The sequence below is a fragment of the Cydia strobilella genome, chromosome 3 (assembly GCF_947568885.1).
Source record: "Cydia strobilella chromosome 3, ilCydStro3.1, whole genome shotgun sequence".
NCBI lineage: Eukaryota > Metazoa > Arthropoda > Insecta > Lepidoptera > Tortricidae > Cydia > Cydia strobilella.
The window spans coordinates 9,012,556-9,026,296 of NC_086043.1; the positions used below are offsets into that span (position 1 = coordinate 9,012,556).

The 13,741-nt window shown below is 40.3% G+C and overlaps 1 protein-coding gene across 1 annotated transcript in view; it reads left to right on the forward strand.

Annotated features, from left to right (window-relative positions):
* The window catches only part of LOC134756206 (uncharacterized), a 35,451-nt gene extending 26,505 nt beyond the window's left edge, over positions 1–8,946 (forward strand). Inside the window, exons 13-18 of the mRNA XM_063693035.1 lie at positions 4,576–4,758; positions 6,430–6,824; positions 7,015–7,083; positions 7,401–7,569; positions 7,959–8,141; positions 8,721–8,946. Coding sequence (XP_063549105.1) covers positions 4,576–4,758; positions 6,430–6,824; positions 7,015–7,083; positions 7,401–7,569; positions 7,959–8,141; positions 8,721–8,896 — 1,175 coding nt within the window. The 3' untranslated portion in view covers positions 8,897–8,946. The remainder of the gene's footprint in view (positions 1–4,575; positions 4,759–6,429; positions 6,825–7,014; positions 7,084–7,400; positions 7,570–7,958; positions 8,142–8,720) is intronic.
* The last annotated feature ends 4,795 nt before the right edge of the window (positions 8,947–13,741 follow it).

Here is a 13,741-nt window from a genome sequence, read left to right on the forward strand (position 1 = left end):
AGGGTTTTCTGCACCTTGTCAACCAGGTCGAGTAGGGCAGTCTCCGTAGATTTCCCCTTTTGGTAAGCATGTTGGTTTACACTTAGTGGTCTATCCACCAGGTATTTCGCTCTAATGTGCTGATCAATGATTCTTTCCATCGTTTTGAGTAGGAACGATGTTAGACTAATAGGTCTGAAGGATTTAGGTTGTGAATAGTCCTTTTTCCCTGCTTTCGGTATGAAGCGTACCTTGACCCTAGTCCATTGATCTGGTATAATTCCCCACGCAAAACTTGCTCGGAATATTCTGGCCAGATGCGGGAGGAGGAGGTCCTGTCCTTGCTGTAAAAGTGCTGGAAACACTCCGTCTTCTCCTGCCGATTTAAATGGTTTAAATTTTTCCAATGCCCATTTAATTTTGTTTGGTCTAAAGATATTAGTTGCCAAATTCCAGTCGATATTGCGTGCCCTGTGGATTTGATTATTCCTTTGGGCGCATAACTGTGTGTTACTGGTTGTGTACGAACCGGGGAAGTGGGTGCCTCTGAGCAAGTCTAGAGTTTCCTCTTCTGTGCTCGTAAAAGTGCCATCTGGTCTTTTAAGAAGACCGAGATAGTTGGTCGGTGTCTTGGAAAGTATTTTGTGAATTCGCGCTCCTTTGTGAGTTTGGGCAATCTCTTCACAGAACCTTCTCCATGACCTCCTTTTTGCCTTCCTGATTTGTTTATTATATTCAGTCAACGCTCTACCATACCTTTCCCACTCATTCGGCGTGGTCGAGTGATTGAATATGCGACGTGTAGACCTACGGAGGTTTTCTAGCCTTTTGTTCCACCACGTCGTTGTGTTAGTAGTTTTTGCCTCTTTCAAAGGACAGCTTTGTTCGTAGGCCCTAAGTATGCCTTCAGATAATAGATTAACTGTCAGGTTGAGAGAGTCTGGTGTTTTGACATATTTTGGTACATCCTTTAGACGATTTTCCAGGTCAGCCTTATAGGCTTCCCATGACGTTTCTTTTGGATTTCTACGCGTTAGTGGTTCCCTATCTAGAGAGTCCTTAACACTGAACAAAATATGTCTGTGGTCCGACATTGAATTTTCGCTGCTGACACGCCAGTTGGCTAGGCAGCTTGCCGCCTTTTCAGTAGCGAAGGTTATATCTAATACTTCTTGCCTAGCTCTAGTTACGAAGGTGGGCGTGTTGCCCTTATTCAACAAGTGCAGACAATTGGTAAAGATAAATTGGGATAGTAACTCACCCCTTTTGTTGATTCCAGTGCTCCCCCAGATGGTGTGGTGGGCGTTGGCATCACAACCCACAATAAGTTCCGCCTTTTGTGCCTGAGCGTACTCTAGCACTTTAGTCAGTTCTTCTGTGGGGTCTTGCTTCTCTCCGGGCAGGTAGGCGGAGCAGACTATTACCTTCAGTGCTCCTCTCCCTTTGAGATCGACGTAGGCAGCTACTATATCTTCACTGCATAGCTCTGTAACAGGCAAGAGGTTAATATTTTTGTTAAATACGATGCAGGCTCTCGGTTTAGCTCCTTTTTCGTAGATTAGTACCTTTCCTGCTCTGTTGAGTCCTGTTGCCATGGACTTGGTGTTTATCCATGGTTCTTGTATGAGGGCGATGTCCAGGCCATTTTCGCCAAAAAGCTTCTCTACGACCGCTGTGGCCGCTATGGCGTGGTGGAGATTGGCCTGAAGGAACATCACCCCCCTACCCCTGGTAGCGTCTTTTTTATTTGCCACGGCGGTGGGCACTGCCGTGCCCTTGGTGGCCTCCTCCGTTCCCTCTACCCCTTGGGCGGTTTTTGCCCCTGTAGCCTCCCCTGTTGGCGAGAAACCGCTGCAACCCCGGAGGTCCTGGAGTGGGATTGGAAGTGGAAGGAGCCGCACGCTTTGGACCTGAAGGCACCTTTCGGGCGGGTGTTTGGGTTAGGGTGGTGGGAGGGGCAGGGTTTGCAGGCTGCGGTGTTGGGTTTTGGGTGGGTTGCGTTTCGGGCTGTTGGGTCTTAGGTTGGCCCTTTAGCCGAAACTGGACCTCCCGGAAACCTAGGTTTGCCTTTAGGTCCTTTTTTTTAAGATTCTCCACCGACACGTCGTCCAGAGACAGGGTTACCAAAACCCCACCCTTCTCGACTTTGGTGTGGAGAGTCTTCCATAACTCTGTGTGCAGCCCCTGGTTCTGCGCATAGAGTAGAGATAGCGACTGCTTGACCATGGAGTCGTCTATCTCAGGAATGAACACCATCCCTATATTAGGCTTAGGAAGCTCATTTTCAGGGATGACCCCGAGGTTGGCTTCCGGCCATGGTTTTAGGGTTGGTGTTACTTCCTCAAGCCATCTAGCCATCTGGCCTCTAGTATGTGTGTGCCAAACTGCTAACCTGTACATCGATTTGCGGTTTTTTTATACGAACGGGTTAGACAACACGATATAGTTTGAAAAATTTAGTTTTTTAATTTTCTCAATAACCCCCCAAAAGTAGGTCCCATGCTTAAAATTCATTCGTTTACGTTACATGTCCGTCTTTGGGTCACAAACTTATACATGTGTTGGTTCAGTAGTTATGGAGATAATGGGCTTTGACAGACGGACAGACAGTCGCACGAGTGATCCTATAAGGGTTCCGTTTTTCCTTTTGAGGTACGAAACCCTAAAAATAAGGTCTACTGTCCTTAAAATTTTGTATGAAATTACAAGCTTCGTGATATCAGCCTTCGTGAATTAAGTATGGTAGCCGGGTCGGGTCTACCTTAGGCCGATAATGGACATACTACATATAGCTTATTTTAAAGACTTATGAACTATAAGCACTAGAAAAAAAGTAGAATTTTACTAATGCTGTAATGTAACAATATGCTAAAGAGTAAAGACGGTTAAATTTTAGGCGATTTCACTTTAAAAAACTCCTTAAATAAACTCCATTAGAATATATTTTTCAATAGATAAGCTTTTGCATGGTATAAGACCATGGATAACTTTTAACTATCACTGCCACATGTAGATAAGTGGTGATAGGATGTCATTTAGGAAACTATTCATGAAAATACGCTTTAAGTAAACTTGTTTAGAGTGGATTTTTCAAAAGCTCAAACCATGGAGAATTTTGAACTGTCAATGTCATAAGTAGATAATAAATAATAATAAATAAATCAATATTAGGGGACATCTTAAGGGGCCCACGAACTATCAGTGAGAACAAAAATTTGACATTTCCGAACAACTGACAGGCCGATATCGTCCGGCGGACTGATAGTCAGTGGGCCCCTTTACAGAGATCAACCTAGGCCCAAACTAAGCAAAACTTGTACTATGGGTGCTAAGCGACGATATACATTAGATAAATACATACTTATATACATACATAGGAAACACCCATGACTCAAATAAATGCCCTTACCGGGATTCAATTTTAATGATGAACATGAAATTGTAATATATGATGATTATGATACACTGATTCCAAAAGCCAGTACCTCATCAGAGATTTAATAGTGCCGAATAATATTAGATTGAAGAAGACATTTTTGTTATTGTTACTTAAAGTATTTATTTTAATTTTGTTTACTAATAATAGAGTGTTTTAGTATAATTAAATACATACAAGTTAATATGCACTTATCCACTTTGACTTTGACTTCGATTTTTTTTTACATAATGGCGAATCCGTGTATTCCAGAACCACGGCGAGCATCCAAAAGTCCCAACTGTCTTGGGATAAATATATATAATAATAAATAAGCATAGTCAAGTTTAAAACAACACAAGCTTCAAAATTCAGTAAAAACCAGTGCAAGACCCATCGATTTCCATAAAGCCCCAAACCATGAAATATTTGCGAACATCTCATTTAAAAATAACTCTTTATGTGTTAACAATTCAAACATGTATAGTACATACATTGATGGGGAAAGATGCGATTTATCCATTAAAAATATATTAAAAAAATATTTTTCATATAAAATATCGAGTTATTGATGTTTTACTCCAAAAATTGTACCGAATAGCCCCAGTTTACGGTACCCTCAACCGGGATAAATAGGGATGGCGAGTGGCGAGGTAAGTAGGAATGAAAACCGGGAATGACATTTAGTTTTAAGAAATTATCAGGTGTGCCGGTCAGCACAAGATTATCAAGCTATCGTAACGCGCTGATAATTTTGTGCTGACCGGCACACCTGCTATTAATTTCTTAATAACTAACGTATCATGCGATTCAAAATTTACATATATATATATAATTTAAACTGTTGTGAGACATACTAATATTAAATCATTTTACGGCTCTCCGAAACATGTCGCGCGAGTGACTAAAACAAGTGAGTCTAAACCGTAAAATGATTTAATATATATATATATATATAGATATTGCATGATACAATCTGTGTAGGTACTTAGTTTAAGAAATTATCAGGTACTATAAGTATCTGATAATTTGTAATGGTATTTATCATTCCCGGTTTAATTCACTCCGCCATCCTTATTCAACGAGTATCGACGTATCGACGGTACTTTGTTGTTTTATTTTTCATGTGTTTTTTACGCTAAATATATTTTTCCTATTCTATTTAATTATTGACTTTGCAGGTGAAAAATGGCAAACTCGTCGTAAAATTTTGACACCCACCTTTCACTTCAACATACTGCGGCAGTTCAGCGTAATTCTGCAGGAGAACGCACAGAGGCTCTTGACTGTTCTTGAGGCGGCATCGGAGCGCCCCCTCGACGTGGTGCCCGTCATATCCGAGTTTACACTTAACTCCATTTGTGGTAGGTAGTAATAGTAATTTTATTGTTACTTCAGGAAGTAAAACCTGAAGCTGCAAATAATAGACGCATAACCTGTTGCAATGACTCAGACACAGGGCGGACACGCTATGCATCAAAAATCACTTGCGTTTCTATGTGTGAAAGGCACGTCTGTACACGCGTCATGCGTCATAGTGTGAGTAAGTTGCTTAAAAATAGTACTGAGCGGTCGGCAAACGGCCGTCAATCTGCTGTCGCGGGGCGAGGTAATTCGAGTCGGGGCGGGGCGGTGCGTGGCCGTTCTGTATGATAATACTATTACATACTTATTCTGTGACTCAGATAATCAATAAATTAGAGTAATGGCTGTGCTGCTTGTGGCAAAAGTTTGACAGCAAGTAAACTTCTATTTATAGTATAAGCCTAAACCGACTGTATCTATTATTCTTTCGCGTTGAATGATGTACCATATGGTCCATACGACAGTTAATTAGGGTTCGGTACTAAAAAGTACAAAAGGAACTCTTAAGGATGACACGCTAGACCGGGCCGGGCCCGGGCCGAGGCGTCCGACATGTACATTTTCTATACGGCTGATCGGTGATCACGTGGTGCTTTCCATAGAAAACAAAGCGCCGGAAGCTCCGGCCCGGCCCCGTCTAGCGTGAGCATAACGTGAGTCATCCTTTATGGTGCGACTCTGTCCGTCCATCTGTCTGTTTGTCACGTTGCTAAATATCTCGAGAACTACTTAATAAGCTATCGATTTGAAATTTGAAGTTCATAACTGAACCCAGACTAACCCAACACTAACCCAGACACATGCTGGGAAGAGTTTTTGGGTTCCGTAGCCAAAGGGTAAAAACGGGACCCTATTACTAAGACTCCTCCGTCCGTCTGTCTGTCTGTCCGTCTGTCTGTCTGTCTGTCCGTTTGTCTGTCACCAGGCTGTATCTCATGAACCGTGATAGCTAGACAGTTGAAATTTTCACAGATTTTCAAGTTGCTGCTATAACAACTTGAACTAGCTTAAAATAAAACGAACCCCGTACAAACTTTCCTCCCCTTTTTAAATTTTTAACATTTCAATTTCAATTTAACCCTTTTTGTACACTTTATAAATGCAACCTGATGTACAAATTTCAACTTTCTATCTTTTGTAGTTTCGGCTCTGCGTTGATGAATCAGTCAGTCAGTCAGGACACGTGCATTTATACTACCTATATATGTATAGATTAGTAGTAGTAGTAGTAGTAATCACTTTATTGTACACCACACAGGTTTACAAAAATAAATTATAGTAATGGAAGTACAAAGGCGAACTTATCCCTATAGGGGATCTCTTCCAGCTAACCTTCGAGTAGATGAGTGGAAAACTATAGCCAGGTCAGATAGGCAAACTTACAGGATGTACAAATTAATATTTTAAAAAAGAAATAACACTAAAGATTAAAATACATAAAATACATACTAGCATACATACATACAATACTAAATATATATTATAATATATATAAATATTACAAGTGTAAGAAAATAAAAATAAAGGTTAGTACTTAACCAGATCACGCAGATCAGATTAGCTTGTTTGATTTGAACGGTTCTATTCAACTGTCTAAAAGTCTCCTGCACAAGTGCACATCCATTTAACTTTATCCCAGCTAATATTAATGCGCCCGAACTATTTTACAGAAACCGCGATGGGGACGCAATTAAATGAACAGGAAACCAATGCCGCCAGGTCTTACAAAGACACGATATACAAAATCGGTCATATTTTCAGCAAACGTTTTGCGAGAATATATTTGTTTTCGGACTTTATTTTTAATTTCACGCCGTTAGGCAGCGAACAGAAAAATCTTTTAAAAATAGTTAGAAATTTTACTAAAACTGTCATAGACCAAAGAAAGGTGCTGCTTGAAAATAATATAAATTTAGATACAATAAATGACGCCGAAGAATATGACGATATCTTTATGAAGAAGAAGAAAAAAGTTGCTATGCTAGATTTATTGATATCTGCTGAAAAAGATAGACTGATTGATAGTGCAGGGATACAAGAAGAAGTCGATACATTCATGTTTGAGGTAAGATAATATAAATTACGTACAAACCTATAAAAAATAAAATATTTACATTACAATTATAACTACCTATGAACTGATTATCTAACTACGAATTTTACCGCCGATAGAGGGGTGTTAAAAGCTCCTTAACATGTACTTAAACCGTTTTGGATCATTCAAAGAACAGTTTCAACACTAAACTCCTTTACAGGGCCACGACACGACTGCTTCGGGATTGACATTTTGCATGGTGGCGCTAGCTAATAATAGGGACATACAGGTATTTTTAAACAGGATGTGCTTTAACGTTGAGCTATACTCTGCGAGGTGATAGTAATAAACAACTTTTACTACAAGACCAGCCCCGGAAACGCGAGCAAAGATTGTCTGCCCTATAGAATAAAGCATCGTCTTGTAACCATTAAGTAAAACATATACCTATCTATATTTTTGACAAACAGTGTACCAATTTCTAAACGATGATTAATTAAACACACTGTACATATAATCATAATACGTTTGTAATGTTTAAAAAAAAGTACCTATTGATTATACTGAAACCATAAAATTTGAGACTGCATAAACATTATTTTTCAGGTCAAAGCTGTAGCAGATATTAAAGACTTGCTTGGCGACTCCGACCGCGCTATTACCATGGAAGATGTTAACAACTTGCCGTACCTAGACCGCTGCATCAAGGAATCGCTACGGATCTATCCTCCCGTGCATTTTATTAGCCGTAAATTGACTGAAGATGTTAAATTGAGTAAGTTGATAAATTACTTAAAGTTGTGGAAGTGCAACCATAATTCATAAATGTCAAATTTCTAGGAAAACTACGTTTATACTGGCTTCTCCACACTGTCACTTCATAGTCTGTGCTGAGTTAGCTTAAGGGGCCCACTGACTATCAGTCCGCCGGACGATATCGGCCTGTCAGTTAGAACAAAAATTTGACAGTTCCGAACAACTGACAGGCCGATATCGTCCGGCGGACTGATAGTCAGTGGGCCCCTTTACACGGACACTAACAATTTGTTTGTAATGTAACTTATAAAAAAAGTTGAAAGAAATAATTTTCAAACGTACCTACATTTGTAGATTTAAGTACGTCTGATTTTTCGGTCGCTCTAACTTACAAAATAACATTTCCAGGCAACAAATACGATGTCCCCGCTGGAGTGGCATGCCACATCTCCATCTACGACCTGCACCACCGCGAGGACCTCTACCCAGACCCGACCCGGTTCGACCCCGACCGATTCTTGCCCGAACAATGCGCCCGGAGACACCCCTATGCGTACATACCATTTAGCGCGGGACCTAGGAACTGTATAGGTATATAAGGCTGAATCAACTTTTAGAACAACGAATTCGTGATAAGACTCCAGGTAGACACCATTTTTCTATGGGAGCACTGTTTTCTGCTGCGTTACCGCACAAAATGTAACTTTTATCTGATCAATTTGGTAATTTAAATGTGTTTGGTAATCTATCTAGATAAAAAAAGAAAAAAATCAACATGGTTTTTGAAAAATCGATTTTTCTTTGCTAGGGGGTTTAGCGACACGAAATCAGTGTTCTAAAATTTGATTCACCCATAAATACTGGATATTATTAAGTTTCCACCAACTAAAACATTATTTTCTTTTTTTGATAACCGTATGAATGACAATTATACAAATCCAAACATACAAATATCGGCATTCTCTGAGACACAGGTATAAATTTAGAAGATTCGATTACTTACAGTGTTTTTGCACGTGGTTTACACAGTCTCATTTATAGTTTTACCAAGTTGGTAAAATAGGTATATCAGCCGGCATAGCCAAAGTGACAATCGCTATCGCTTCGACAACGAAACGCACTTTAGCACCGATAGTAATATTTATTTATGCGAAGTATTTAACTTTACAGGTCAAAAGTTTGCCTTGCTGGAGATGAAGTTAGTGCTAGCAGAAGTGTTGCGGAAGTTCGAGTTGCAGCCGGTCACCCGCCCGGAGGACCTGAGCTTCATCGGGGACCTTGTATTGAGGAACAAGGGCCCCGTCTACCTCAACTTTAAGAAAAGGAAGTCTGTCGCGATACAGTGATAGTCAGCTAAATATTAAAAGAGATGGCGGGGCGACCTCGACGCATTTTATGTAGCGACTGGCGCTAGCTTGCACCAGACGAGTGGCGGAAAAAAAGAAAGACTTGCCCAACAGTGGGACACACAATATACTAGAAAAATAAGTTAATACCAAAATTACGTTTAGAAATAGTAAGCATTTTCTTAAGAATGTTTAATGAAATAATACGGGGTTTGTATTAGGTAATAAAGTAATGAATGAAGTAACTAAATGCTTTTATTACGCTTACACTGTATTTTGCGTATGTCAGCAGTCAGCTATAACCTATTTTACGTTTAGAAGTTATTCTGTTAAAATCTGCAAGGTTTCTTGCTTGACTGAACCATATCTATCTACTAACCTATTCTAGATCCAGATCCCCTTTAGGCTACTGCCATTTAAACCTGGGACGATGGCTACGAACCCAAACCTAAAGAAACTATAAACAGAGTGTGTGAAACCCACGCTCTAAATGCTGGGCTACTCAAAGAACTAAAAATATATAGTTGGTCAAGCAAATCTTGTCAGAAGATAAAATTAATCTTTAGAAAAAAGTAAAACCGACATCAAACAGGAAAAAATAAAATATTATCTCGTTTTATATGCGCTAGCAAACTGATACGTTTGAAGTCGGTGCCAAGCCAAATCTTAAAAGCGTTAAGTTGCCGTCAAACCGAATGCCACCCTGGTATAGTTTGATAAGAACAAAAGAACCATTATTGTAACTATTTAGCTTGGCACCGACTTCAAACGTATCAGTTTGTTAGCGCATATAAAACGAGATAATATTTTATTTTTTCCCGTTTGAAGTCGGTTTTACTTTTTTTTAAAGATTAATTTAATTTTTCCATTTTTAGTGTTTCTTCATCTGTCCGGCCAAACTGTTACTAAACATTTTTGCACTTCGGGTAAGTTTCATTTTCAAGGTCTGGATCTAAACTATCAAGATTTGAGGAGTTGGACCTCATGGAACCCATCATCAAAACTAGACCTTAACACAAATGTTCCTTCAGAACTTAAATCGCCAAAATTGAAATATGCGTTGTTAAAGAGTCCCGTTTTGGTCATCATCAGTAGTTCCACTTCAACAAATGGTACTGTTTTGGATGAAAGTGCTTGGTTTGTTGATGAAAATACTAAAACTGATATATGTATGCCTATTATTAGATTTGAGGAGTTCCCTGGATTCCTAATGGATCCCTTGAGCAAAACTGGGTTTTTACAAAAACGGGACCAACTAGGGACTATATACATTTAAACAAAAAAATATTTTCCAAATCGGCTCAGAAATGACGGAGTTCTGAGGTAATACATAAAAAAAACTGTCGAATTGATAACCTCCTCCTTTTTTTGAAGTCGGTTAAAAAAGGCGCGAAATTCAAATTTTCTATGGGACGAAATCCCTTCGTGCCTACATTTTTTTAAATTTGCCGCCCTTTTCTATTGACAAGATTTGCTTGACCAACTATACTTAAACATGAAACCAAAGGTTAAACCACCCACTCTGCCGTACCGTATTATATACGGATTCCATTATGACTAAGGTTTCTCTGTGGTATGTATTAGAATCCTGTAGTTATTTTTCTTTACATTAGCAAGAAATATCCAAAGAAAATGACCCGTTTTCATTGAGTGCGCATTTCAGGCGCGCAGACTTTTTTTAAAACCGCGCAGACAATCCTGCGCGGAGATGTGCGCAGCAGCTACAGGGCTCCCCCTCAAGCGAAGCGTACTGGTAACCTGATGGATCGCCCTGATCGAGTACACTTTGCCGGAGGTTCATTGACAGGTTCATGAAGATCTAATGTGTAGGCGGGCTTTAAGCGGTCAATGGATACTGCGACAGCCCGCCCTGGCAATTGAATTGTGAAAACTTTATCACTACGCTTCAATACTGGATAGGGCCCTTTATATGGAGCTTGTAGCGGTTTGCGCACTGCATCTTCTCGCAGGAAAACATTTTCGCAATTTTTCAAATCAGGATGCACAAATATCCTTCTACTGCTGGAGTGCACCTTTTGCGTAGGCTTGAGATCGTTTATGATTTGCCGAAGTTGTTCGACGTAATTAAAATTTATGACAGGATTTACAGAAATGGATGATGAAATAAAATCTCCTGGCAAGCGGAGTGAACAGCCATATGTAAGTTGGGCCGCACTGACACAAGAGTCACTGCGCAGTGCTGAGCGTAGTCCAAGCAGGACAGTGGGGAGTTCTTCGACCCATTTATCTCGATCGCTCAGCCGCGCCATAAGAGCTGCCTTTAGGCATCTATGCCATCGTTCGATTTTGCCATTGCTTTCTGGATGATATGCTGTAGTGCGCACTCTTTCAATGCCAAGTAATTTAGTCAAAGATGAAAAAAGCTCACTTTCAAATTGACGGCCTTGATCAGTTGTTATAGTTAACGGGCACCCAAAACGTGCAATCCATGCTTCGTATATAGTTTTAGCCACGGTTTCAGCAGTTATGTCTCGAATGGGTATTGCTTCCGGCCAATGCGTTGTCCTGTCTATAATTGTGAGTAAATACCGGTGTCCAGCCGATGAAGTACTGAGAGGACCGACGAGGTCAGTATGTATATGTTGGAAACGCGCGCTCGGTGTGAAACATTCGACGTTGCTGTATGTATGACGCTGAACCTTCGATTGTTGACATTTAATACAGGTTTTGGCCCAAATGCCGACATCCTTGTTCATAGAAGGCCAAAAATACCTCTCTTGTATCATCTTCCTACTAGTCCTGATACCTGGGTGACTTATATTGTGCACGAGTTCAAAAGCTGTTCGGCGTAAATCTTCAGGTATGTAAGGTCTAATTGCTGATGTAGAAACTTCACAATAAATTGGTTCTGCTGAGTTTGGCAGGATGATTTTCTTTAATTCAATATTCTTTTTTGATAATAAATGCTTAATAGCCTTGTCATTTTGCTGTAATTCTACAAGTTTGTCATAATCCAACAAAGATGGCGTGGCGATAGACTCGATGCGTGATAATGCATCCGCAACCACGTTATCTTGGCCACTTACATGCCTGATATCGCTGGTAAATTCGCTAATGAATGACAGCTGTCTGGAACGGCGAGGAGTTTCTGACTCAGATGATGTTTTCATAAGCGCGTATGTCAGCGGCTTATGATCCGTAAAAATGATTAACTCACGGCCTTCGAACATTTTTCGAAAATGTTTTACAGACATATATATTGACAATAATTCTCTGTCGAATGTACTATATTTTTGCTGGGCGCTTGAAAATCTTTTTGAAAAATATCCCAAAGGCTGCCATTTATTGTTTACGTGTTGTTGGAGTACACTTCCCGCGCTCTGGTCACTAGCGTCGCAAAAAAGAGCTATAGGCGCGCTATGAGAAGGGTGGGCGAGCATCACTGCATTGTTTATAGCTTTCTTACATGCCTCAAATGCCTCATCCGCTTCAGGGTTCCACTGTATGACAGTTTTATCGCGTTTCTTGCAGTTGTGTAAAAATACGTTTAATGGCGTTTGAATTTGTGCTGCGTTGGGAAGGCTGTCATGATAAAAATTGACCATTCCAAGAAATCTTCGTAATTGTTCAATATTTTCAGGTTTCGGGTAACTGTTAATAATTTGAATTTTGTCATCTGGTGGTTTAATTCCTTGAGGTGTTACTGTATAGCCGAGGAACTTGACAGATTCTTGACCCAGCACGCATTTAGAGGGATTGATTGTGACACCGTATTCGTTCAGCCGTTGTAAGACTGTCCGGAGGTGGTTTTCGTGCGTTTTTGCGTCCTTTGATGCAATAATAATATCGTCGATGAATGGGAAAACATAATCTAGACCGGCAAGAACTTGGTGAATAAATCTTTGAAATGTCTGCCCAGCGTTTTTTAAACCTTCTCTCATCATGGGAAACTCAAAAAGACCGAATGGCGTAATTATAGCGGTTTTGTCGATATGATTGTTGTGCATAGGTATCTGTTGATACGCCCGGTTCAAGTCGATTGTAGTGAAAATATTCATACCATGAAGTTGATAGGTAAAATCTCTTAGTCGAGGAACGGGGTAACGATCGGGTTTTGTGACAGAGTTTAAGCGCCTGTAATCTCCACAGACTCGTATGTCGCCATTTTTCTTAGGAACAACGTGGAGTGGACTTGCCCAGGGACTCTTGCTAGGTCGACACAATTGTTGCTCTATCATATGATCAAATTCCTTTTTTACCGCGAGGTATCGGTGCGGCGGTAGCGGTCGTGGGCGTGCATGTACCGGAGCTCCAGTGGTCTCGATGTAGTGCTCGACGTTGTGTTTGGGAGCGCTTTTCATTGAGGATGGCCTTATAATATCGGGAAATTCACTGAGAATGTGATGATATTTTTGTTCAAGATCAATGCTGCAGATCGTCGGCTGCGAGGTCTTACAAATTGGAGTTCTGACAGCAAGGTTGGTTTTCTTGTCAATCAGACATCGTCCGTGAAGATCGACAAGCAATTGGTGGTACTTTAAGAAATCAGCACCGATGATTGGTTTACTGACTGCTGCGATAATGAACTTCCACCTGAATGAACGTTTTAAATTAAAATCTAGATCCAATATCTTCTCACCGAAAGTGGGTATTACGCTTCTGTTCGCTGCATAAAGATTGAAGGAGGTTGCTTGGCCACGAAATCCTCTAGGCTTTGGAATGACAGATATATTTGCGCCAGTGTCAATAAGGAATTTAATTTTCGTGTCTTGATCCGTAACGAACAGGCGGTGTGAATTATCCCATGCGCTAGTTTCCGCCTCAGCTAACGCAGGTACTAGTTTTCCTTATTATTGTTTTTCTTAAAATTGCAAGGGATGGTGC